At 40.2% G+C, this 27,670-nt stretch overlaps 1 protein-coding gene across 2 annotated transcripts in view; it reads left to right on the top strand.

The window, feature by feature from the left end:
* Positions 1 to 2,410: 2,410 nt before the first annotated feature.
* adam12b (ADAM metallopeptidase domain 12b) overlaps positions 2,411 to 27,670 on the top strand; it is a 72,840-nt gene continuing 47,580 nt past the window's right edge. Inside the window, exons 1-3 of one of the 2 annotated variants that reach the window (XM_079362704.1) lie at positions 2,411 to 3,197; positions 15,036 to 15,172; positions 17,446 to 17,519. In XM_079362704.1, coding sequence (XP_079218830.1) covers positions 3,083 to 3,197; positions 15,036 to 15,172; positions 17,446 to 17,519 — 326 coding nt within the window. In that variant the 5' untranslated portion in view covers positions 2,411 to 3,082. The remainder of the gene's footprint in view (positions 3,198 to 15,035; positions 15,173 to 17,445; positions 17,520 to 27,670) is intronic. The other variant, XM_079362705.1, reaches the window with a different exon arrangement.

Here is a 27,670-nt window from a genome sequence, read left to right as displayed (position 1 = left end):
TTGACTCTGACATTGGTAAAGTTCATCTAAAGCATCCAAAGGGGAGAACCATGTTTCGTCATTGACTACGCATCTGCCTAGAGGCCTTTGGATCCTCCCATCCGGAACAGTGGAATTCCAAGCTAATCGAACTCAGGAGACTCGCAGAACCTTGTGAAAGGGGGCCTTTGTCACATATGCTCCAAACCAGGGATGACATTGTAATAAGAGAGGAGACTCCTGCTCAAAGCTTGTGACCGCAGTCCACATTTAGCCAATAAAGGTGACTGACATCTTGATGGCATTTAAACAGAGCCTGCTGGGATAAGGTGAGAACAGGGGAAGAACACGTGCAGTAAGTCTTACACAAACAACACTGAGTAAATACATACAGTTTGGCAGTGTTTTGGTGAGTAGGTTATTCTGGAGTAACAGTATTTGAAACCCATCAAAAATGTGAAGTTGCTGTTTATGTATATGCTGTTTGATCCTGGATAATTGCTTGCAACCAAAAGCAAGCAACATATCTGATAAACAGTATTGTTTATTGAGGCTATTGAGAAGAGAAATCCTCCAGGGAGAATCGCTCTCCTGCCATGTTGGCTGGTTCCAGACGATGAGCAGCAGACTGACAGGCAGTTATATACGAGGGGAAAGGCTCCTGTCAGTCAGCTCTCTCTGCCTCTCTGTGAGGCATCATGTGTGTATGTCACATTGCAATCTGCACATAATGGACTATGTCTTCTGAAGCCTCCCGACTAGCTTCCAAATGGCCTTGACTGACTCAGATGCCCTGAGGGCAAACCTGATATGTCTGGCTAAGAAAGGAGAACACTAGCAAAGCTCGCAGGGATAATTGTGAACATTGAGGCAGAGCAACTGATTGTGTTCAGTAGTTGGTCATCTCACACACTGACATATTTTCTAGGCAACATTGGTTTCTTTCTAGCTACACATCTATCTAGTATTATGGTATCACCACAAGTTGTCTTCAATTAAAATAATGAATATTAACTGTTTATAATTGTTATTATAGAGCAGAGTTTGGGTTAGCATCACACAAAGAATAGTAAAGGGCTCTTTCAAAACTGTCCCAGTTCATGACAGCTGCATGTGAACAACAGAAAATGAACACTTTATTTGTGTAAGAGTTTGTTTAGACTCTTGGCATAAAAATGAAGACAGAGAGATAACTAAGTCAAAGTCATCTCAGGCAAAACTGTGACATTTCTCAGGTAATGCCTGTATCAGAACATCTGTGACTTTCAAGCCTGCAGCATTATGCATTCTAAAAAAGAGTAGACCATGTAGCCTGTGCAAAACACAGATGGGGCCATGGTGAAGACAGTTTTCTTTTTCCTGTATGTGTTTAAGTGTGTCTGGACCTCAGATATAGAAAAAAAAAAAAAAAAAAAAATCTCCTGAATTGGGTATTTTGAAATGAGGGTTACGGCACTACCTTTGTTTTAAAAATACACTTTGTCACTCTGGAAATCAAATTTGAAGTTTTTTGGGAATATCTTTATGTTACAAATCTAAATCCATGTTTAATATAAGTTGTGCAGGAATGAATATTTTCTAACATGCACATTGTTGTGTTTCAAATCTTAGCACTTAGTAATGCAAATCAAACTTTAGCAAGGCTCCCATGCATTGATTTGATTTGACACAAGTCATGTATTTCAAAATACGCTCTATAAGCCAAACTCAAATGAGGTCTATTTAAGGAGAATTAGCAGGGTACTGGGAAAAAGTGAGACTGACCACTCAAGACCCAAATGGAAAAGGGGGTTCTGAAATTAAAACATTGAAATGAAATATATTGTATTTGCATTTTTTACAACTGGGATAAGTATAATTGGCTAAATAAATGTACATGATTCTTAACTCTTTATCATCCCGGGAAAAAACTGAAGTCTCTTTCTGAGGCCCAACTCACCCCAACTAAATGCACTAAATGAGTTTGTCCACCAGCAATGGGAGTCTTCTGACTGCATTCAAAATAGCCAAATGACTAATGCAAAAGCACCATGTATTCCCCAATGCAAAAATCAAGCTGAGAAAAGAATGATGAAGAGATACTCTTTGAGTGATTGCTTTACAGTTTTACAATTAAGACATAAATGCTTGATGAAATGTAAGAAGTATGAAGGCTACTACACTCACTCATGCCTTGGCTTCGCTGCATTGGTTACCTTTGAAGTACAACATAGAGTTTAACATCTTAATGTTGTTTTCAAAGATCTTAATGGATAACTCCCACAATCTCCTTATTAATTATTTTGTTCCAAGGTCACTAAGGTCAACCTCATGACAACTCCTCTCAGTCACATTATCTGAAGCTACTCCGAGGAGGTTAAAATGTAAATATAGGCCTACCTGGCAGTTACCTGAAAAACACCTTTCTCTTCTACCTCGATGTCATTAGGCTAAGTATCCGACGATATGCTAGCTAAGTGTATCATCCTTGACAGTTTGACTTTGAGGCTCAGGCATGTCATCGTTAAGGTGTCTTTCTGTCTTTATTTAAATGCGAAAAAGTAAAGTGAGTTAAGACATGAAAGAAGCCCACATTAAATTTGACAGCTCCAGTCATTGGGTCTGGAACATGTCTGACTTTAGGACCCAGCGGAGTCTCAAGCGCACATGGCAAAGTGAGGACGCTCTGGTACGAGAAAGGATGGTAAGCCAGTTCCTCTATTCTCCAACATCACCCTCACTTTGGCTTTCCTACTGCTCCTTACCATATCTCGACCACATGAGCAACTCACTTTAACACAAACATTAGGTAACACATGAAGTGGTTCGTTATTTCCCGCAGCGTTCCTGGTCTAAGTTCTGGAGGAGGAAGGAAAAGTTTTTGACAGCTCCTTTTTTGGAAATTACAGTCTGCTGCATCTTTCTGGATTCTTGGTGGTGGAGAAGCAGAAGCTTGTTTCCTTTCATTAGTTTTTTTTTTTTTTTTTTTTAAATGTCAAACTTGGTGTTTCTATTACTTTTCTCCTATCCCTGAAGTGCACATCCTGAAGTGGTCGTGCTGCATAAATATCGCAGACTGAGTGGAGCGCCTTCTCCCGGCTCCAGCCCTCATATCCCGAGCATCATGAGAACCTGGAGGCGGCGGAAGAACTTTGCTTTTCTGATCTTCGCCCTCCGCGTCTGGTGCCTTTCCACGGCGACTGAAAATGCTGACAGCACAGATTACAATATCCAAGGAGGTGAGTGGCTAACATAACTCTTAAAACGCCTGTCAGTTTTAGTGATTTGACTCATTTGTATGCAGTGCTGCAGATGATCCTTTTTCGAGTGATGGATTTCAGTCTTGTCTACTCTATGGGGATACACACAATACAGTTATGTTTTTTAAAGCAGGATTTCATTTTTTTAAGATGTTCAATTGTATGTTACACGTCACTTCTCTATAAATAGCCCTGTCTTGTTGTCTCATTGTATTGTATATTCTATACTTGGGACATGTAAAGGGGAAAAGACTGTTTAATCCTTTTTTTTCTGCCAAGACGGAACAATAATGGGAAGTGTCAGGATGGACTGATGAGTTTAGCATCCAGGAGGATGCAGCCTTATCTTGAGGTTGTAAACATATACCTCACCGGATGTTTTTATTATTCAGCAGCTAAACTGAATCTTCTGAATGACAATCCATTGATAACTGGTATGTTGTTCATTGGCTAGGAGAAGTGGCAGTTTATGCTGTGCATGTTGTACAGCCACAAAAAGGAAATAAATAGGAAAAAGCACAGCCATAAAATAAGCCAAATAATAACATTTTCTAAACCTCAGAAAAGTATGAGGTTTTTTTTTTATGTTTAACTTTATTTACGAAAGTTTAACTTTATCTGTGGTGAATTAAAGGATCAAGATCCTGAAGTTCTAAAAATGTTTAAAGAAAATGTGCTGAACAACCTATCCTAGAATCTCATTACTGATCATTCAAAATCCTTACAATGAAATGTATAAAAGTCTTAATAATTGAATAGCATTTTATTTTGGTGCTTTCTTCAGTAATTGCACATTACTGGTGTCATCCCTGAAAATTAGCAATGAGGCATAAAAGGAGAGAGAAGCATTTTATAGTAATCTTTGTGAAATGTTTTCCTGGCATCTTTCACCTTGGTAGAGATGTTGCTACAAGGTCTTAATGTCATTCTGTTTTTGATTTACAATGAAACAGGCTCACCTAGAGGGAGACTGTCCCTCAGCTCCCAAACATCATTGTTAGAATCTGTGTTTGTTAATGGAGGAGGATTTAGACCTTAGACCTGACCCTACAAATCCTTATTGGTTTATCATGTTTTAGAGTATATAAAGATACAGCTTATCCCCAACGCTTCTAGCAACATTAAACATATAAATAATATATGCTGACACGTGTTCTGCTGTCATTTCTGGTCCTGCTGTCTCTGTCCTCATCTGATATCTGTGTCAGAATTTCACCGTGGGTGGGGATCAGGCGGCTTCTCCACACAAACACATTTATACAGATACACAGTAAATTAGGTGAAGTGAAGGTAACATGCTACTTGAGGCTAATAGATTTTTTTTCCAGACAACTAAATAATTTGTGCCAAAAGTTTTGGAATAAATCCAAATCTGAAAAGAAAAATCACCACAGGACTATTTCTGAATATAAGGTTATCCCATGAATTGTCTATTGAAAGGCATTTCGGGGCTAACTGGCCTGCTTGAAGTTAAAGTCGTAAGCATAATATCCGTTGATTGCTTTAACGTGTAATTTAAACAAATAAAGCCTGAGTCCTAGTGACCCGAAGTTTAAACTGTTGCTCCCTACTCATTCTTTACCTAACATGCCACTGCAAAACATTTCCCCCCCAAAAATAGAACTCCTGACAACCCTTTGTCATCAACAATTACAGCAGATATTTGACCAGATTTACCATCCCTGTTGTCAATCTCTGTTGAGTGCATATTGTTGCATTGCCAGACATCGTTTAAGTGGGAGAGATGAGAACAGTAAAAGTATGTAAGGCCCAAAGAGGAGACTGACAACAAAGACAATTTTCTGAAACAGGAGAATGATGGACTTTTTAATTTCCTCCTCTACAGAACATATTACACAATGTAACATACGTAAGCTTCCTTATATAAATGATAAATCGGAGTCCTGCTACTTTTTACTGCTAAATGGAGCAGACGCTTTACCTCAGTAATTATAGCACTCAAGATTGAAAACACTTCCTATAAGGAGAAAGCCTATCAGAAACCATATGGATTTCTTTGAACAATATGAACTTATACATTGAGAGGTATGTCAGTAGGGGGAACACAAAAGGCTTTTGAGTAGAAGGCAGCGAACAAAAATATTTGAAGTGGAGAGGGGTAGCAAGGGTTCAAAACAAGTTGAAATGGCTTTGCCCCGCAGAGGTTTAAATCTGGCACAACTGGTAGCCTGAATTTAGCCAGCTTTGCGATGAATGCCCTGCCAGAATCGGCCAAACCTGGGCTTCTGCCATAAGCTTGTCCAACTGCAAGAGATTTGCAGCATAGATCCCCCGCCCCCAAAAAGAAAAATTAAAATAAATAAAAAAGAGTGTTCCAAGTAGGCTGCAATAAACAACCTGAGGGGTGAGGTTCAAAAACTATGAAAGGACTTTTTATTGAGGTATTTTGACACTGTCATGTTGAGATTATCCTTGTCTTAGAGCCTGTACTATTGTTCTAATCAGTTTTATTACAGAAATCCCAAGCAGTTTCAAAGAAGGCAATCCAAACGTATTTTCAATTATAGGCTCTTAAACACACCTTCCTTCAAAAATCTAAATCTGTTGTTGAGTAACAGAAAAAAAGTTATGGAACTTGCCATTTCAGCTTTCAAAATGTTTCCCAATATATCACTCTCATTTGAAGACCATAAAAATACTTAAATGATTTAATGGAAATCCAGATTTTTTTGGGGGCTGGATTTTGAGAACCACCTAAATGTTGGTCTAAAGAAAAAGAATCTGTCTATCTCAAAGAATCTTCAAAGTTAAAATCAGGTAATCAATAGTTGAATTGGCTTTTCCACTCATTAGTTTGAAAAATGTTAAAAGCAACAAAAAATAAAATCCCATTGGGGCAAGAATCAAGCGTGCTGCGTTTACAAAACTTTGATGAACCTCTATCTTCCAGGCTTTCTGTCTCTGTATCTCTCCGTCTCTGCTCTGCATATCAACTGGTTTTACGAGTTCTGATCTATTTTAACTGGGCAGAGAGAAGCTCAATAAATAATTAGAGACTGAACCAAATGACCTGGATTAGATTTGAGGATATTATCTGGTCAGGGCGCAGTATCAGACAGAATTAATTAGAAAGATTAGACTGTCTGTGTTGCCTAAACAAACTGGATGAGAGTAGAATAATACCTGCTCCCTGAGCACTCTGAAACACAGCAATTCAATCACAGTGCCTTTTTCTCTCTTAGGCGCATAGCCCACATTTCAGGACTGCTTCCTGAGATGTAACTCACACCGATCATTCAGTCTGAGGCGCAATGCTGATGTATGGCTGCCATTTAGGAAATAACCTCACCCTGGTCTGTCTTTCAAACCCTTGCCGTGGCTGTCGCTTGACATTTTGAGGGCAGGCTGGCATTGATTTGTTAGCCATGACGGAAGGACCAACAAAGTCAGAAGCGTTTCCCTCTGTTAAGCATCATTGGTCGTTATAGCCATCAGGGTGATTTAGCCTCCTCTTGGTCCCCCACGTGCCGCTCTGCCCGGGGAGGACGGGATCACAGCGATAATAGATAAGCTGATGTTATGAGACGGCAGCGTAAGGCACAACACACAAACAAGCGGCGTGCACAGCTCAGAGATGTTTACTGCTGTGCGATAATCTGGGATACTAGCATACACACAGAATAATTCTCGAAGCAAATCCCCATGTCATGACCGAGAAAAGGAAGATGAGGGAGGGAAAGAGGAAGTGAAAGATGTGCTCAAAGGCAATGACAAAACTTTACCTCCCTTTTATCCATTGACTGCACTGATTGTATGTATCATGCTTCCTGTAACGTGCAGACATTTCTTTGATATTTTTCGAAGCGAAGAAAGAAGAATCAAAGAATATGTCACGCAGGGAAGAAACCTTGGATTTGTGAACAGCAGGTTGTTTATGTTTGCTAGGATGCAGATTGAAAGCAGGTATTGGACCGTCGAGAGGTCCAACACATGAAATTGCCAGTTCACATTTTTTAAATGGATTTCCGTGTAGCAGGGATTCAAAGTGATGCATTGGCACACAACACGATTGAGCTGGTAGGCAGATGAATTCTTACGGGGAAAAAAGTTGTCGCTAGTTTTCTTTTTTTTTTTTCTTTCACATCCTTCACATGAAATAAGGTTGCGGACTGATGTGCAACAAGCCTTGGGTTTAAGAGTCATGTCAGCTCCACATCAGGCTGAGTCACCAGGTCGCCCCGCCTCGGTTATTTCACAACAAACAGCTCATCACACCTTTGTGCATTTTGTGCATTGACTGTAAGGTATATACGTAGCTGATAAGAGTTCAGCTACACTTTTAAATCATAGGCCATCCCTTTGTGGAAGGTTTTGATTGAGAGAATGGAAGCTTGTTTGAGAGTCTTCCATGAAACACCAGCACTTGCACTTGGAGGAGAAAATGCAAATTTGATGACGGTGGTGCGGAATAGAAGGCTGGGGATCCAAAATGTCACGTAGAAGTCAAAGAGAGAGACGTGAATGTCATTTACTCGACCACATAGCAATCCATGCAATTGATTCTGACAAAAGTCTCATTTCAAACCCACGATAGCGCCATGGAAAAGAAAAAAAAAACACTTTCAAGCTGTTGTTATATTACCAAAAAGGGGGACAAGGCTAACCAATCAGGTCAGCCGACTGACATCGCCCCCAAGAAAGTCAGGTAGCTAGCATAGCTGAAAATCCATATTCATTGGAAGCTGTCTGCCCCACAAATGCCTCCTAGGTGACCCAGCATGTGTGATAAGTTTCTGTTAATCCCCAAATCCTCCAAGCTGGAATCCCCCACAGCTCTGAGACTTAATACTCAAATCTGTGCAGGACAAGATGGGAATGGGCTTCTTTCACTGCAGCTCCCACAGGATGGGAGTGGGACACACAGGCAAATCTCACTAAACCACCCTGAGAAGGCTTTTATTACCATTATTTCACTGTGAGCCGTTGACCTCTCAGTTTACTCTGTCGGGCCAATAATGGGCTGGGCTGTTTGGAATGGGTCCGGGGGGGTCCCTCATCCAGGATTAACACCTTCTCAACTTCGGTGCTAATTGCTCCAGTGTGTCATTGCAGGGAAAGGTGGGCCATGAGGGGGTGGATACAGGGAGGGATTGTTGAAATGAGGCAATAAGAGACTTCTCAAATTCTCAGCTCTTTCCAAAGGCGTTGGGACTCTGTTTCTCTGTGTGTGCCTCTCTGCACCTCTTTACTCTCCGCCTCGCACCTTGGTCTCTCTCACCGTCAATAAGAAGCTCTTCTCAAAATAAGTGTTCATCATTGGAAGTAAAATTGTGAACACCGTTTTTTTTTTTTTCAGTGCAACAGATCCTTTCTGCCATTCAAGTACAAAAGTGCTGGCAGTACAAAAGCCAAAGTGCAGGGGTCAAAGCGGTACTCTATCACGACTGGATTCAGCAGACATGAAGTAGAAATCATTATTTTGCGTCATCTCGAAATAAATCTACCAAAAAAATGAAAACAAATTTGATTGGGGCTTTCCGTGGTTGTCTTCGAACATTGCAACTGCAAAGTGCCTGGAAGTTAGAGCCTTGTCCGGTGTCTTGTTGAGTATGCTTTATTTTCCATCTCGGACTTTAGGAAATAAACAAACATAGTGCATAAAAGTGCATAAAACAATAGTGCATAAACTAGCCAGTTCATGATACTTCCCAAGACGAAACCCTGAGATGAAAAACAACAAACATACGTTTACTCTATAGAGGGAAAGCCTTTTAATACGTTTCACTTGATGACTTATTTTGTCAGTTGAAAGAGTCCTTTCATTTGGAATGCTTCAAGCTTCAAACATGAATTGATATATTCAGCAGAGAGGCAAAGCACTTCAGAGAGGCACAGCTGTTCTACTTTTTTTTTTTTTTTTTAGACAATGCATTGTCTTTGGTTCAGGAACATCACATTGAAGATGAGCTATGTCAGCAGTCAAGCTTTTAAATGTGCTTAAGAAGGTGTTTCCACAGAGTCTTTTTCACAAAAGGGAACTTTAAAATGCTCTGATTTGCTGCAAGTGTTTGTTTTGAAAGGAAAACGCAGCCTTTATTTCAGCGCTGTGACAAGTCTCATAATGACAAACTGAAATATGGCTCTAAAGAAAATGTAAATGTCTCTCTGTTTGTCTGAGTCTTACTGACTTTGAGCTAATGAAATATATCTCAGGACGTGCTCAGTGGTGTCTCTGCCAATATGAGGTTGCAGAAGTAGTTTTGGGCCATTTAACTTCCACAAAATACTCTATTAAGATCGTCACGAGCAGCACTCGGTTTCAAAGCAACCTCATTTGCCATTCCCTTTGTTAGGGTCTCTCTTTTTTCCAGGGGCCTCATGTAGGTGTAGCATCTGTTGCTGTATTTAGGTCAATGGTGTTTTCATACTAAATCAGTAATTGGATGTATACAGAAAGCCCAATATAAGTTTGTAGAGCTCCTTTGTTTCAATTCAGCCTGAAAGATGAAAACGTTTATTTATCTTTACTCGCAGGAACTTAGAAAACACCAAATTATTTCTTCCCTTTCTCTGATTGTTACCCCATGTATATTATAACCATTTTGAGTGTGTGGTGAAAGCATTGTATTTGTCTCTCAAGTCCACGAGTGGCACTCGTATAAATACGTCTAATTCTGCTTATTCCAAGGTGAAACACATCCAAGTCATACAAAGAGTCTAAAATAAGAAGGATGAATGTGTTAGATTAATAAACTAATCAATCAGTTCATATGTGGAATTCGAATCTAATTCAAATAATAAGCTTCAGACACAGCAAAGCTACGATTAGGTTGATCCTACACACTGCTTGCAATGACTTCATACCAACAACAGATACAGAAGTTGTTTTTTTTTAAATCTGCTGTTTTTACTTTAAGCCAGTTAGCCAGTAGACGTATTGCTGGAAAGTGAAACTATGTCTGTAGAGATTGTGTGAATGTAAAACCTTTTTATAAGCACATGCGCTAAATTGTTGGCACATTGTATCGTAATCAACAGTCAAAAAACAATCTGATTTTAAAGCTTTTAATGTGTTACAAAACGATTAAGATAGCTTGATCGTGGTTAATTGCTGGATTTCAATAGTTAATCTAAAGAAATCACATTTTTAAATGCATATTTCTAATTCCATTATTATATACTTACATACATGTTATGATGCTGGATACTAAAGTGTTTTTAAAACACAGATACATAGTTGTAAGGGGAATCCCTGGACGTGATTTCCTGCTGCTCTGAACGAGATGCTACTAGAACTTCACGAGACTTCAGGTTCACCCCGGCAGGTCTTTCAACAGAAGCCCACTCAAAGTTCCCTATGAACTTCAAACTTTTCCATTTTAACACTGACGTACAGGAAGAAGTGAAATGAGCATTTCAAAGGCGCTGCGGTGTCATTTAATTCCATCAGTGCTGCTGCAGGAAAACGCCAAGATACAACGTGCAATTATATTCAAAGGTGTTTCTTTTTCGGTTTCATGGCACGTGTTTGTGAAAATGACAAAAAAGGAGAAACAAAGTAAAAACATTTCAAACCGATAATAACACCTATCTCTTGTTCTTGCATTTGCTGGAGCTTGGCTCGATACACAGCCTCTCCATGATCAATAAGTATGATCAATACATCAGGCACTCTCAGAAATGGTTCTGGGTTAGAGCCAGATTTCCGTCGAATCCAATTTTAACAGTTGAACTTACCCGTGCTGTGTTTTGCTTAGTTGTCAGCATTTTTGGCACAAGATCGTTTTCTTTAAAGACAGTTGTCCTTGTGTATAATCATAGAACCTTCATCTTCCTTTTTCCTGTTTGAAGAGTGAGTCCTCCAGTGTTGGCTGAGATTCCCTTTTAGAGGGCATGTACAAATGCATCATGGGGGTTTGATTCAAGACTTTGATTGCTGACTTTGCAGCTGCCATGCAGGTATTGAACATTAAATTGTATAATTTCCACTGTTAAATACATAATCAGAGTTCAGATCTGCTGATCAGCTCACATTTGTCCGAGGCCAACTGACAATCTAACAAATTAGACTGACCAGTTTCAACATTATTAACAAATTAGACGTTTTGCGATGTGGCCTTCATCAGGGACAATCAGATGGTGAAACGTGTAATTTGTTAATGAAGTTGAAACTGGTCTAATTTTTTACATAAGTTGATCTTAATACTACAAGTGTTATTGGAGCTTCTTCGACCTCTTGTAAGCTGGTGAGAAGACGCCCGTCTGGTTAAGAGCAGCTAAGACAAAAAGTTAATTTGGAGAAATGCCAAAAGGTTTAGTGGTCATTGCTCCTCAGATATTTCTGTCATCTCACTTTCTCACTTCTATTAAATGGAAAGCTCTTTGGTTTTAGATCATTGGTAAGACAAAGCAGTCTTGTAAAAATCTTTACTTGGGCTTCAGGGGAATGTGATACACACATTCTTACTTTTTCATTTTTAATTTATTAATCAAATGATTAATTGTGACAATGGGAGTCAGTTCTGTGTGAAAATGAGCAGCTTTAGTTCGATGTGTTATTTTATGTAAAAAGAAAGGTAATGACAAAGCAGAGTATTCCCACCACAGAGCCGATTGTGTTGCTGTACCAATGCTGTAGATCAGATTACATGAACTTCATTGAGTAATCCCAGTAGGTTTAAAATGCTTTTTCCCCCCAATGCTTTAAGGACCATTATTTGTATAATTTTAATAACTCAGAGAGGCTTGAACAGAGTAAAAAGTTATTCTGACTTTGAAACACTGTCAACAAAATAATGTCATACACAACAGTCTATCAAAAATCTGTGGTGAGAACATTTTATCAGCCGCTGAAGTCAATTGTAAAACTTTTCAGCTCCTGTTTCTGAAAGAGGCAGGGTGCAATATTTTCATGAAATTCACAGTATGCTCGACATCATTTGTATGCAAATGTGGCTTTCATCTAATCAGATTGCAGGAGGTCTCTGAAGTCCCACTGTGACGTTCACTCTCGTACTCTCCTCCCAACACCTCACCTAAAGATGATCCTGCCCTTCATCTCTCTGTTTTTGACCTTCCTTACATTGTTTATTCCATTGTTCATCTCAGGAGAGGAGCTCCATATTAACACGCTGAGAGAGCGCCCCAGTGTAAGCTGTGAATGAAAACCTTTACACCCTGATTCTACAGACAAACGGGTAAAAGGCCAATAATGTTAAGCACATGTGTTTGTACTGACTTGAATACTGTCTCAACATGTATAGCATTCCTCTAAAGTGTACACATATTTTTAATAGTCAAAAGAAAATGTCACTGATTCAGCAGGTAACAAACTGAGAGCAGAGAATAAGGTTATTTATTTCCCCTCGTTCCAGCAGCCCAAGAATTTGCAGCAAATTGTGTTAATTTTTATTTTAGGATGTGGTACCTACCCAAAGTGAGTGAAGGTGACACCAGCAGCTTGTTGAATTCACATTGTTCCACAAAAACAGTACCACACCTCTGCTCAGGATGGGCAGCTTAAATGACTAAATGATTCTTGTTAGATTATCAAAATGGAGTTAGATAGAGAAGAGCTCTGGTGTTTGTGAGGTGGAGTGGGAAAGGGCGAGGGGGGGCTGTTTGTGGCTTCTGTACAGACTCCTATTTTCTTTAGAGACGTTTGAAAAAGAAAACATTTTATTATTAACCCAGTTTTGGTGCGAATTTTAAAAGGTTCTCAAAGAGGAAAAAACCTCATGAGAACACTCATGAATGCTGTAGATCTGTTGTTTGAAGGGAATGCTTCTGTTTGAGCCGCAGTATCTTTTACAGTCTTCATACATATTACTTTACACGTTAAAGAAGTCACTATTCTCCAAACAGATTGCTCATTGGACTGTTGAGCCGTTTTTTAAAACCCCTACATTGCGTGTATGCAACATCAGTTTTTTAAAAGAAATATTCTCACACAAACAATCTAACAAGCCTGCATGCTTCATGCTCCAAAAGAAGCAGAACAAACGGCATGATTTGTGTGTCTTTCCACAACGCCTCTGAAGAAAGATAGTCCAACGCTGTGTTATTCATTGTTGTCTCGCCTGCTCCTCTATGATGGCAGGCTTTTTGCCAAGTGCGGCCGACCACTCAGGAAAACTACAAATACTTTTGCCCTCAGCTGCGGTCTGATGAAAGGTTCTTGTACAAGCTAATTTTTTTTACATGTCTACACCTGCTGTAGTTTCCTCTCTGCAGTGTTATTTGACCAAAGAAACTCAGTCTTCGAGAGTTCTCAGTGAACTAAAATGGACACCAGTTAAAACTTACAAGTCTTTTATTAACAAGATGTCTGCTTGTCTCTCCTTTTATAGCTCTTTCTTTTATGGTGCTCAGACCACAGCCCTGTGGTCTCAGTCATGCTGCTCCTTCTGTCTACCATGGTTTTCATGCACCACTAAAACCAACAAACTACCATCAGCACATGTTCGAATACCCTGTTAATTACAGGAGGTCCCTTTTATGCCCTTGTTAGCTTATTACCCACTGTGGCTAAAAACAGAGTCTGGGCTACACTGAGGGCTCAGGGCAGCCACCGACACAAAGTGTTTGAAGTTATGGTAGAAAAGGAGTCATCACTGAATTCCATGTTCAAAAAAGAAGGATCTGACTTTGTACTGGATGAACTCTACACAATGAAGACATCTCCATCTGTGGGGAGAGAAAAGAAAGAAATCAAAGTTAAAAGTCTGCCTGACAGACTCAGTCATTTCTGCTCCTGGTACTACTGAACTCTTGCTTTACCCTGCGTGACGCCAGACATGATCATGCAAACAGATGCTTTACGTGTGTATCTCAAGGGATTAGAGGAACACGCCTAGACCTTAGACGTACAGTAAACAGAGAGGCAGCACGCTTCCTTTGGTTAGAGCAGGCGTGTGAAACCTCAAACAACCTCTTCCCTCCCCTCCCACACTCCCTCTCATCTCCACATCTCCTCGCTGGGTTTGTAACATTTATTGAGCTTCACAGGAAGCCTGCTGGGCCCGCTACAATACAGACATGCTCAGTGAGGCTGTGGGAGCATTAGGGACAGCCTTGGAAAAGGGAAAAGAGCTAACAGAGCAGAGGGAATTGTGACTGTGATTCCAACATTCTGCTCAAAGCAACTGATCCGGTTAGTTATATTTCCATACTATGCCATATATACAGTACATTCCACGCTGTTTGCCTCCCAAGTGAGCAGTCTTTAAATAGCTTATTAGCATAATTGGCTCCAAACTTTGCTAATTTAATTTCAGTAACAGTTTAAAAGAGGAGTCAGATTGTGTGTAAGTGACAGAGAAACTCTAAAGGGAGAGAAAACAGAAAAATGGTGGACTGAAGTGCCAGCTTCTGAACATGAGGTGAAAGTAAAAGCAATAAGAAGTCGAAAAGGAACATTTCACACTGCCAGTTTTTCTTTAAATCCATTTCTGTTTTGATGTATCGTGAAGAATGAGTTTCTCATAACGGTGGGAGATCATCTATTATTGATGTGTGTGGCTGTGGTCATATTGCAGAGGGCCTCTCGGGGACAGCTCGTCTCCCCACAGGAACAAGAGATAGCTTTTACCCCTCAGCATTGCAATCCACAACCTCAAGTTGTCCCGTGCATCGTGTCGGAGGCTTCCCTGCCTTTTTTTTTTTTTTTTCTGTCTGAAACATATTTGATGTGCTTAGATTATTGATGACAATACAGAACAGCTGAGTGAGATATCCCTGTCCTTCCTATCTGCATGTCAAAATCACAAAAATAAACTGGATCAACGTGGGATTTACCATTGCACCATTAAAGCCTTTTACCTTGTATAATATTTTTTTGTTGTTTTTTTTTTACAGGAGGTATACCCAAAAAGCATACTTTAGGCGAGCCTAAAAAGCAAGAAGATGCATCCCAACCAGAACGCTACGGGACAACCGTACCTCTGCTACTGAAGGGCAAGGAGAGAAGACCTGTCTGCCAGCTCGAGTCAGGGGTAAATACTCAAAAGGCTTTTCAGCAGTTCTCAATCAATGCAAAGATGTGGGACTCAAAGTGTGTTTCCAAGAGCTCAGCCAAGTACAGATGTCTGGTTTTTTGTTTGGCGTAAACAGGGTAGATGATTCTCTCCCTTGTTGCTTGTTTCCCTGCTTGCTTGATTTTCTTCAGTAGAGAGTCCGCTCTAGCTGTGTTTACCATCTATTGGTTCCCCATCGTGGTTTCTTTCTTCACATCTCCCTCTCCCTCTTTTAAAGATGTTCCCCTCTGTTTGTCGAATATTAGTTTGCCCTAAAGGTGAAGCTTGTGTGAATTTATTCCTTAGACTTGTCAGCTTTTCTTTTTTTACAGATTTACAAGTCTGCAGCATGCAAACCTTATTCTGAAACAAGAAGGAAAGATACCAGAGCATGCAGCAGTCTTATAAAACTTTGCCATTTTTCTCTAGTACATTAAGTTACAGGTTAAGTGATGCATATGTTCATACAGTATGTAGTCATATCAGCCCTCTTGGAATCTCCAGACTTGTGGTTTTGAGGTAGGGAAAGGTTATAGCATCCTGTATACTACATGCAAAGTAGCTCCTCCTCTATAAGATAATGTTTTTTACAAGAGGAAAGAGTAACTTTCAGTGAAGCTTTGGGTCACACTTGATACTTTCTGATCGTCCGCATGCGTGCAAAGTGGAGATCAACACAGAGATCGTGACTGCAACTTAACTTCATGGCTTTTTTTTAGACACAGGACTCTGGTGCTTTGCATGTCTGCACAAATTTCAAGGGAACATTCAAACACCTCTGCATCACCGCCATCGTTTAAAATGAATGTCAAGAATAATGATTGCATCGACGATATGGAACATAGATGTTGTGTTCCTTAGCTTGTGCTCGTGCTTGAGCAGCCATACCGTGCTGAATCACACCTCATCCAACCGTGCCAGGGCCAGCGAGGTGTACCATGCCTAAGGACTGTGCGTAGCATTCACAAAAGTCTGGACTTTGGGGTGTAAAGTGCTTGGACAGGGTACAGATTTTTTAGTGTGAGTTCAACCTAATTTCCCCCTGTTCCTTTTCCGTACATCGACGCCGCACACTCTAAAGAGCCGATCTGGTGCCTCTCCAGCCAATGCTTCTGTTTCTAGCACACGCCACGATCCGTCTATAGAGTTCACCCTCCTGCGGCCCCCTTTTGAAACTACCCCTTATATGCTAAGCCACCAGCTCCTGCTGACTTGAGGCTTTATTATTGAGGAAATGCATTGATTGCACAATAGGCTATTCACAGCCTGACCCCTCCTAAATTAAACTGACCGCCAGGGCAGCTGCTGATTGTCTTATTGCAGGAAGACTAACAAATTTATATTGCCGCTCATTGTGCCAATAGAAGGTTATCAACAGTTGTAAAGTATTGCCGAGTCATTTCTCAGAGTGATCAGTCTCTACACACAGATATGCTCACAGGCACACTCAGAAAGAAGGACAGACTCTCTTAGACAAAGCTGCGTCATTCAGCAGACGAGAGGCAGGTCACTGAAGAGGAAACATTACATCTGAAATAATCAACTGATGTTGCATACATTTGGACAGGTCTGACAGATTCAATTTTGTCTATGTTCATGATGTGAAGATGGTCTAATAACAGCTTTAGCCTTGGGCATGAATACACTTCACCTGAACACTGCTGGCATTTCTCTCCCTCTGATAACTTTTTTCTAAAAAAAGCGTCAAGTCATCCTCGAGCAGTTTTCGGGAAGATTGTTATTTTGAGATTTGATTTAAGGTCGAATCATCCCAGGCTGTCTCCGCCATAAATCAGTGGCACCAAAATAGTCACATCACATTTTCATCACAGTTTTATACCTTCACTGGGATTATATTATTTCCCAAAAAGGGATGGATTCCAGAAAAGGCAGAATTTTCCCCCAAATTAAAACCCTTTCATAGAAACACATTCTGAAACATTCCATGTGTATAGTACCAAAAAAAGGATTTTATTTGGACTTTGAAAAGACAGTCATGGGCGGAAAACTTAAGGTTGTGAAGTTTTCAAAAGAAGTTCAGTTTGCTAAGTTTTGTGTCATGCACAGACTTGGGAAGTGTAGGATGAGGAAGCTGCCTTCCTGTTCCTCTGACACTATTGTGCCGTGCCACATCCTGCCTTTTGTAGAGTGTGTCAAAGTGAGGTGAAGCTTCAAGCAAAGGCGGATCCACTGGCAGGATGGGTGAGATCCGGGCACCACCTCAACACTCTCATCATCTTTTTGTCTTTCAGAGTCATCCTGCGTCACTCCAGCTGCTGGTACGTGTGGAAGGAGAACAGCTGATCCTCTTGCTGGAGAAAAATGAGTGAGTCCCCTGATTCATTAAAATCCTTTTGCCGTTCACATTGCAAACACCAGAACAGAGGAAACGTTTTACTTTTTATATGTAGCACACACACAGTCAAACAGTAGACCCAAGCTCCCAGATATGGATAACTGGACTTATTAATGCAAGTGGAGGAGAATTTGTTTGGGCTAATATAGAGAGTATTTAAGTCGGGAGAAAATAATAAATCCCTGAATGATTGGACTCTTTCATGGTTCAGCCTTTCTGAAGGGCCAAGAGATGAAAGCTGATAAAGAATAAGGCAGAGGAGAGCTCACAGGACATTCTTGTCCTCCTTTCCTTTGCCTCCTCTCTCCTCTCATACCCCCTATCCCCTCCAGACTGCAGAAAATAACACAATGAACTGTGAAACACGGGTTGGGGATCATTTGGAGTTCATAAATATTTACACACACACACACACACACTAGCGCACAAACTTTTACATGCAGAGAGGAAAGATTGCAGTGAGGCGGGCTCCATGTCTGGGGGATTTTGAACCTTACAAAAAGACGGCATTGCTGTCTCAGGTCTAGTTTGGACCAATATTCCTTATTCAAACAAGAATGTAGGCATAATATTTTATTCTGCTGCTGTGGGATACTGATATTGACATTAGAATGATGGACTTGTTCCATGACTGGTTGGACCTCCATCACTTGTTACTCAAAAACAAACACAATTTCAGACTGCAGGGATTTTTAGACCACTGTGCTTTTTCCATCTGCAGAGTCAGTGTGGACGTCTGCAATCGAAAAAACAACTTCTCTTGTGGAAGTTTAGAATCGATATTTATAAATCCTAATTGTTGTTGTACTGATATTTAACAGCCAGCAACTCTAAAATATTGAACATCTTAAACTCCTTTTCAAATATATAAATAGTCTAATAAGATGAAATCTTTTTCCTGTAATCGGATGTTTAATAAAACACATCTCCCCCTATCTTATTACCTCGCCCCAGTAACTCAAGATACCATGCCAACACATACTACTACAGTTTAAAGGACTTGCCAAAAAAGTACAAAAATATCCTTAAAGAAAAAGGTCCTGTCCAGAATTGACACACACCCTAGAAAAACACTGTCCCCCACAGATCCTTTTGTTCCTCGTCCGCCATGTAACCTACAGTGACCCTCAGCATCAGCTGTGAGTCATCCGTCACCAGCCTGAAGCCCGGGAGCACGCTGCCATTCCCATCCGGCCTGTTCCCTGTCAGGCCAGATGTGTCCTCTGTCGCTTCACTAGTTCAGCCAACCCAGAACAGGTGGTCTCTGACCTCAGCAGGGGTCCGTTTTGTGGCTGCTGTTACCATTCAGTCTGCTGCACAAAGGAATATGAGGGCGCATGAGAGTACAATGTCAGATATGTGAGAATGCATTTAAGTTTTTTAATATAAGGTACATTCATAATTTGTATCTGGCAACACTTGGGTCCATTTTTTACATCCTTGAACATATACAAATTGGGCACCTCAGATATGTCTGCTAGATGACCAGCTTTTAAAAAGTGGCAATATATGAGAGATTAAAAGGCTGTTTTTAAAATAAGAGCATTTTGGAAAACCATTTATTTTCTTTCCCAGAAGTGTCCCTCCTAAATTTTCACTGATGCACGCTGTCACACTGGGTATTTTCATCACTAATAGCAGTTTCTTATTGTTTTGGACCATGTTTAATGCTGTAAGCTTGCATGGAATAGTTTGTGTTTCAAGAGCTGAATGGGTAGAACAGTAGTCAGGTTTCACTTGTGGGATGTCAATACAGCAACCCAAAAAACTCAGCCCTTATTATTTCATCAACTCAGTTAGTTCAACAACAATTTAAATACCGTAAAATCGGGTGCATCTATGAGAGTGGAAGTTATTGCAATTTAATGCACCTTTAGGAAAAAATGACTAAATGCAGAGAGGTAGGTAGGTGCTGCCTCTTTTTGCTGAGTTATTGCAGGGTTGGTTTTTTTGGGGGGGGTTTTTTTGTCGAGGCTCATCCATTTTTGCTGGAATCTGCTGAGGCCGTGCAGTTTGTTAATTTGGCACCGCTGTAGAGCACACCTGTTCCAAGGCCAGTGTGAAATCATCTCAGTCCTCACCAATATAAACACGCTACCAGATCCAATTAATAAACTGCTGTTTGTAAGCTGCTTGGCCCAGTCCCAGGAAAACTTGGCTACAGCAAGGGAAGTACAGATCTACTGAGAAGAGAAATCCGTAGAGACTGTGTGTCCGTGTGTGTGTGTGTCTGCATGTGTGGTTAGTTTAAAAGAGTCAGTGTTTTAGTCTTTGGACACCCTGTAGGTCTTTACTTTGACTGGATGTGTTCTCCTTAGGTGTTACAAGCCACTTTTTTATCCTTATGTCAGCCACTGGGATCACACAGTCGGAATAAATACTGAGATATGATGGACAGTGAAGGATTGCATCTGTACCTCACTGAACCTTTATGTCACTTGTGTCATCAGGACATGACTTTTCTGCATGATTCTACTTGCTTAAGTCTTTTCTGCTATTACATATCATCTCATGTCTCCCTACATGGAAACAAAGGAGAAGGTATTTTACCATGCTGCTGTCATGTTTTTTTTTTTTCATCAGTAGAGCAAATGGATGTCATGTCTTGTACAATATGTATATTGACTGCTTTAATGCATAGAATGGATCAATGGCACAGGTATTAACCTGCAAACGATTGATTTTAGTTATATGTAACATTTGATATTAGAGGCTTCAATGGCACTGTGTCGGGCACCAGGATGTGGTGTGTGAAAGTGAGACTTATCAAAGATGTACAGCTGGGGTGGCTCAGTGGTAGAGTTGGTTGCCTCTCAAGCAGAAGGTCGAGGATTTGATCCTCAGCTCCTGCAGGCACATGTCAACGTGTCCTTGGGGAAGCCACTCAACCTTAAAGTTTCTCCTGCTGCTTCGTTTTTTGGCGTGTGAATGTGTGTTAATGGGATAAGCTAATATTAAAGACCACTTTACATAGCAGCCTCTGCCAGGTGTATGAATGAGTAGGTATGATCTACAGTGTAAAAGGTTTTTGAGTATTCACTAGACTGCCAGTAACACACAATATACAGCTTGGCCCTTTTACTGACATTTTAATACTTTTTGTTTTCGGCTCCCCCTGTTAAATTAGTCTTTTTATTGTTCAATGCTGGGTCTGTTATGAAAATCCTTTATTAATTCACTGACATCACGTGGATTTTTTAAAATAATCTGTTGGAGGTAAATCCTGCTTAATACTTCCCAAGGTGATCGTCAAACAGCAGTATGTATTTGCTAATGCTTGTAATAACTAGCCCCCATGAGCTCTTGGGCATTAATCTACGTATGTACAAGCAAAACCTCTGTGTATTGAAAAAGCAATAGTTTGTTTTATCCTTGACTAGTAAAACTTTACATTTGTAAGAGGAAACGTGTGTTATTTCTTCTTTAAGTTTAACTTTTAAGCAAATTCATATTTATTTTTCATTTATTTATTAATTCTTTTAATTTTTCCCAAATAAATAAAATCCCTCAATAAAGTTTTAAAAAATTAAGTCAACAATTACAAGAAATGAACCATTTACTGAATAGAATCATTTGAGAAAAATAATATGGTTTTAATAAGTCATAAAGTCAGATGTTTAATCAATTACCTGATCACAAATTCAAAGTCTGAACAGACATTTGAATTACCATTAACTCTATTACAAGTACACCAACATTGATAGTGTACTGAACTAAATACAGAAATATTATTCTTAGTTTATTATGCTTTATTCTGTTTTTCAGCTGTAAGGTGTACAAGATCTTTGTCACTGAGAGTCAAATCAATTCCTATGAAGCTTTTAGGTTTTTTGTTACAAGTGTCGTTTTTTTTTGCTTCACGAAACACAATGATCTGGACGTGTTCAAAGTCTAAACTGGCTCTCCGCACAAGACCATGTTTTTTTCCCAGGCAGAACATTTCCTATCATTCTTCTGCAGCAGGAAGAAAAGAGGAAAGAGCCCATTTTGAACACATGGCCACATCCAAACAACCATTATGTATTTGACCAAAAATCCCCATAGCAACATCCACTGTGTGTTTTCGATGGGAAAGAGGATGAACTCTATGTCAAAAACCCAGCTGACAATGTCAAGGTGAATCGCACAGAGGAGGTCTAACCGAGTCTGTTCAGTGAAGATGAACAAAAGCCAGGTGAATATATTCCAGGTTTTGGTTGCACTTTCATAGGATCTGTTAAAAGTATGTGACAAGTTGAACTGTATGAAAAAGGTCAACTCTAAAGGGCCTTTCTGATGGGACACGGTGTGCGCCGAGCTCGCTGCGCAGGTGGGTGCAAAGCAAAAGGGGAGAGAGCAGACGAGGTGTCCGAAATAATAATCAGGAAAGTAGCTTCTGCCACAGCACTATGTAGTCCTATTATGTGTCAACTATTAGGCAAAAAAGCTCAGACTTTTCTTCTGCGACGGAGGGGGAGACAAGCAGCGAAGAAAAAGAGAGTGTGTGTTATTGCGTACTTCCGGGTACGTAAGGATAAGGGATTTTTTTTGGCTCGTCCAGGAGCTGCTGTGCAAAATGAGTGCTTTACGAGCAAGACGCACATTACTGCTCTGTTTTAAAAACACCTGGTACGCCCAAACTGTTGGAAATATGTTTCAAAACAAGAGATTTTCTTGCCAACGTCCCGATAGGTGTTCAAACTCGAGCAAGTAAAGTTCTCTCAGATTAAGACATTACAAAAATAAATAAATAAATAAAAGCCTCCGTATACAGTTCATGTTTTTGAATGCGAAATTATGGAATTTCAAACATGGAAGGAAAAATGTAACTAATCACAATGACCTATTGGAATATGATTTTAAAATGTGATTGTTCGCCCCACTCATCTGTAATGACACTCATGACATCGATGGATTCTTGATGCTGAGCAGCAAACTTCATGAGCATTGCCCCCTCCTCATGTGCTGCCTCTCACACTAACTCTTCCATCACTTCCTCGGTTCCCTCATGTCTGTGGACAAGTTGTTTACATGCTCTTCCTGTCACGTCATGCTGCCTCTCTCTATCCTGCTTTTTCTACCTCACTATCTGTCACAGTCTCCTCTTCACCCTTCCTCCCACGCTCACCTCACACATGCTCATGTTTTCGCTGAACAGCTCTTCTGTCACCATGCAACCTAAGACCCTGTCAAAGCCACCAGTGGGAAATATTGGACCTCAGGCTTCTGTTTTGTGCCAACACATGTGTACTTACTCTTTGGTGCCAGGTCTCTGTGTGACTTCACTTTGGATGCCAGGGCATTTTGTTCTGCTTGTCACAATTAATTCACTCATTATTGCAAGGTTAAAGACCAATCACCTTCAAGCAATTAGCCTCATTGTGTCTGCCAGGTATTCTCAGACTTCTTGTTGCTTGACTGTATGGAAGAGAAAATGTATGTCCTGTTAACTATCTGAAAAAAAAAAAAAAAAAAAAAGGATATGAATTTAGCGACATGCTTGTTTGCTGGTGGATTTCTTCAGTTCTACCTCTGACTTTGTGCAGTCTCTGCTGCCTTGCTGGTGGTTACTTAGTAATTGCAAATACTTAACACTTAACCTGTTTCATTTAGAGTAGCTGAGGGAGTCCCTGCAAAAATAAGAAAATGCTAGATTATACCAGCATACTCAGCGTTCTTTCTGAAAGCAATATTGGTCTGCAGTCCACTCGACTGGTGGGAAATATATTTGCACACCTACACGCAGTCTTAGTAGATCGTTTCGCAACCTAATTGGGTTTTTTATCTTTGACTTGTCAAAATAGTTCCAATAATTTCTTGTCGTACCATAAATTGGTGTGCAGAGTTTGGTGTCTGATATCCCTTTGAAGTCTTGAATCTGTCACTCATATTGTCCTCCCAGGATCATTTTTTCATGACAGAACAGCAGTCCCCACAAACATTGTTTCATTCGTGATATTTGGAGGGACTGTAATTCCTTTACCTCTAATTGGCTCAGTGTCATGTTCGGAAACAAAATGCTTGTTAGTCATGTCTCCTCCCACACCCTTGCATCAAAGTGTGAATATGTGTTGAGAAAAGTACCTCAGAGCAAACATCTAATCTGGCTGGATGAACACAAGACTTTAGTTTGAGCTTTCTACACATCCTCTCTGTTTGACTATTGATTTTACCCCCCCCCTCTCTCCATGACGTATTTGTAGTTTTTGTTAAGCTGAGAGAAGAAGGTAATCACATTTTTCCTCCTGCCATCTTTAATTAGCTGGCTAAAGAGTGTGTGGATAACGCAAAGCGCCCTTGGGGAAAGTTGCCTGGCCTTGAAGGACAATAAAGGGGGAAAAAAGAGAGAGGAGTCTGAGGTGTTTCAGGAGAAAAAGATTAGAGTGGTAGATTTTTGACTGGTGGGATCAGAGCCAAGCATCAGAGCCAAGCTTGCTAAAAGTCTCTTATAGTCTCCTTTTTTCCCTCTGTAAGTCTCTCCCTACCTTAGGTCCACTTTCTCTCTTTGCCTTCTCATTCCCTTTAAGTGTGATTGATTTTCCAAACTCAGAGATCTCTGAAGAAGATCCCTGTTAAGCCTTTTTTCTTTTGTTTTTTTCTTCTTTTTTTCAAAGTTATAGTTTAAGTTGATTTAACAAAAATAAAAGGGTTTGTCTGACATTCTTTACATATTCATGCAATAATGAAACTGGAACTCTTTTTATATTAATATGTTAATAAGTAAATCGGTTCCTTGAACTGGATTGGAGCAGATAAAGAGTTTTGAGGAATAATTTCTGAGACTGCATCTCCGTTCTTCAGTTTTTGCCCTGGTTCTGCTTTCATAGAAACATTTAAAATACATTAATGCACTGAAGCAGTATGTCAGCATATGGCATCATTATTTGTTCACAGCTACAGACCTACATTAGGGGAACTGCAGCAGTAAAGAGGATAGTGAGGGTGTTGCTGCAGCTATAAATTTATACAGTAAGTCATGTTTCCATTCTCTTTTAATGTGTTCATTTCTCAGTCATGCGAGGGAACATCAAGTAGAGCATCTTTCAAGCGATTTTTTTCTTTAATTTCTGAGCACATCAAAAAAGTAGGAGCCCCCGAATCAGTGCACAAAGGTGCTGCGTTTAACCTCCTTTTTTATTTTGAAGTTCACTGATATAATCAGTCCAATGGCAGTGGTAATGCTTAGCTTCAGATGGCTAGAAAATGGATTTTTTGCATCGGAGTTTTTGATAAGGTGGCGACTGGCGAGCCTCTAATAATGTTGAGGGTGCATAATATCTGTATCTGTATTTTCTGGGCATCATGTATCTGCATTATCAGGAAACACTCCTTCGAAATACTGGAGCATGGGAGGAATGATTACATTACCTCCCTGTACATAGACTGATATCTCAAGATAATAAAATGCATGTGTGTGGCTGTTGGTTAGAATGCAATTTCATGCATTCGTCTGTGACAGGACACAGCCATTAGTGTACAGTTTGTCATTGAGTTACAGTGCCAAGGCCGGGGCATCGACTGCAGCCGAGTGGATCTTAATAACGTTTCATACACAACATCGCCGAACCCATAGCCATGAAAAGCCTTAATGAGAAATACTTTTCAAAGTAGAAATTGCTTTGTGTGTGATTTCCATCCTCCTCTTCAGTAACTCAGCACCGTACACAGAAACGCTCTTTTGCAGTAGACCCAAGAGAAATAAGAAGTCCTCTGCCTGACACAGCACTGCTCAGCAGCTATTTCACACGCCTGCTGGTGTTAATCTGATTCGGTTAATGCCAGCAATATTTTCCACAGCTCCATCAGCCTGTACAGGTGATATTAGATACAGATTAAGGGGATTATTAAGATTGCTGCTGCCTTGGAGCTTAAGCAACTGGTCCACAGCTTTTTAAGGAGCATTATCATGTATGTTCTACGTTTGCCTCTGCTATGACAATGTCATCTCCACATAATTAAAAAAAACACTGTGCCAGCATAACACACTAAGTGCATTTCAGCTCCCTTATATAGACCGACTGTAGGTTTCAGCTAAATATGACAAACAGCTCAAATGAGCAAACAGAAGGTGTCCATTCATCTACTCCAAATGTCAGGATTGTTTAAATACAGCACGGAGGCTTGCACACACAATGCAAACATATACACATGAGGTAGCTATATATATACTGTACATGCACATAAGTGGAAGTGCGTGTTAGCGATAAACCCAGATGTTCCCTTGGAAAACAAGGCAAAGAAAGGAAGTGCATCATGTGACATCACTAATGAGGGGAAGTTTTTGCTGAGCTGGGTCCATGTTGAACTTGACAACAGCAGTACAATGAACTCATAGACTGTATGTTTAGAAACACAGACAGTCAGCAGATTAGAGAAAGTAACATAGTGCTTCTGGTTTGTTTGAGGAGATAAATGTACACTCAAAGTTGTATTGTATGTATTTCTTGAAAACAGAAGCAGGAAATCTACTAGAAAATTGTACATTGATGGATCACGTTTATTTTTTGTTTGTTCAGCTCTTTTTTTTGGTATGTTCGTATTGAGGGCCCAAAGCACTGACAGTGCGAAGGACCCTATTTTTTCCCAAAGGAGTGTTTTTACTCTTCCGTGATTTTTCTGCCATTTTTGAGTGTCTGAACGTGAACAAAAACTCCCCCAAAATTTTCAAAGCCATCAGGTCTGGTGAAAAATTTGATATTTTTATATTCTCGTAAAGATCGCAAAATGGCTCTAGAGCGCCCCCTTTTGATGAAACAAAATAGTTTTATTTTTTGACTGCACAAATGACCAATTTTTTTACATGATAATCATGTCTGCGATTGCTTGGCTGTAATGTCGACAGGAAGTCACATATTATGTTGTGAACAGTAAAATTTTCGATAATGTATTCTGCGATGCATAATTCAAAAATCACCAATTTTGTCATGCACGATACAGGGTCTGCCCTAAACAAATCTATGCTAAAAATGTCTGTATCACTCACAGCGCCATCTGTTGACAACAGTAAGTTAATGCTTCCTCTGACTTCCCGCGGTCGCAACACACCCCGACATGCACGGGATTGCTTCGGGCACTTCATTACCACTTGCGGTTTGAATTTCTACTTAAAATCATTGCTGAGGCTGTATAAACTGTCACTGATCTGACAGCTGTATAAACTAACAAGGCAACATCTCCTGGAGTTTAAAATGTAACGCTCCCTCTTGGCACTTGTGGATAGTGGTAGGTTAGCAAAATGTTCTGCAATTCTTTCATAGACCACCTTCCCTTCAATTAAATATCCTTTGGTCAGTGGGAAGAGCTGTAGATGTTGATAGATTTAGACAGAGACTTAGATCTGCTCCCACTGGCCTTCGTTATCAGATAAATGTCATGTGTCCTACAAAAAACCAAAGTCATTGCTCTGATTTAATAAAAGCATTTTGGTAATCTACCATCAGTCGTCGGTTTAGTGATTGACATCACTGACATCTCCTTCAACATGCAGCTGCCATGATGATCATGTTACTCTGCGTCAGCATCACTGAATGGTCGTTCACTCTGATCCTCTTGTAAAAAATAATACATCAGAGCCAAGTGTACGTCCTCACCATGTTTGCAGTGTAATGGAGAGGAGAATGACAGATTGTGTGCCGTTAACTTATTGGAGAATCAACGCAGCATCCATGAAGATGTAAAGAGTGGGTGAAATGATGTGAAAAGAGGGTGGAAGTATGCTCCATGGGGTCTGACACTGGAGCAGCTGATGGTCAGAGATATGTGCAGTCACTGGAGGGACGGCGTCATATTAAAGCAGTTGTGTCATGCAAGTGATACAGACTGCTTGAAGTCTACACTGTGTCGCCGTAAAGGGGATTTTAAAATGTAAAAATGCGTGGAAGGCAAGGATGGAGAAAAAGACAAATTAGAGTAAATGTAATAACGTGTAAGAAGAGAAGGGAATGATAATGAAAGACAAAAACATCTTTCATATTTTACTGCTAAGCTCTTAATTGCATATTTCCCCTGAAGATATAATAAATATGGCTGAACAATGAGGCTGCCCAGGGGAGGCCCCGTAGATTAATTGGGCCGGTGGTACCCTCTGACATTAACATTTATGCCATTTGTTTACTCTTTTTCAATGAATAATAATAGGCCAC

This window comes from Symphodus melops (genome assembly GCF_947650265.1).
Source record: "Symphodus melops genome assembly, chromosome: 15".
Lineage (NCBI taxonomy): Eukaryota > Metazoa > Chordata > Actinopteri > Labriformes > Labridae > Symphodus > Symphodus melops.
The sequence above is the reverse complement of the archived record's forward strand: the minus strand, read 5'-3'. Positions and strand labels throughout refer to the sequence as shown.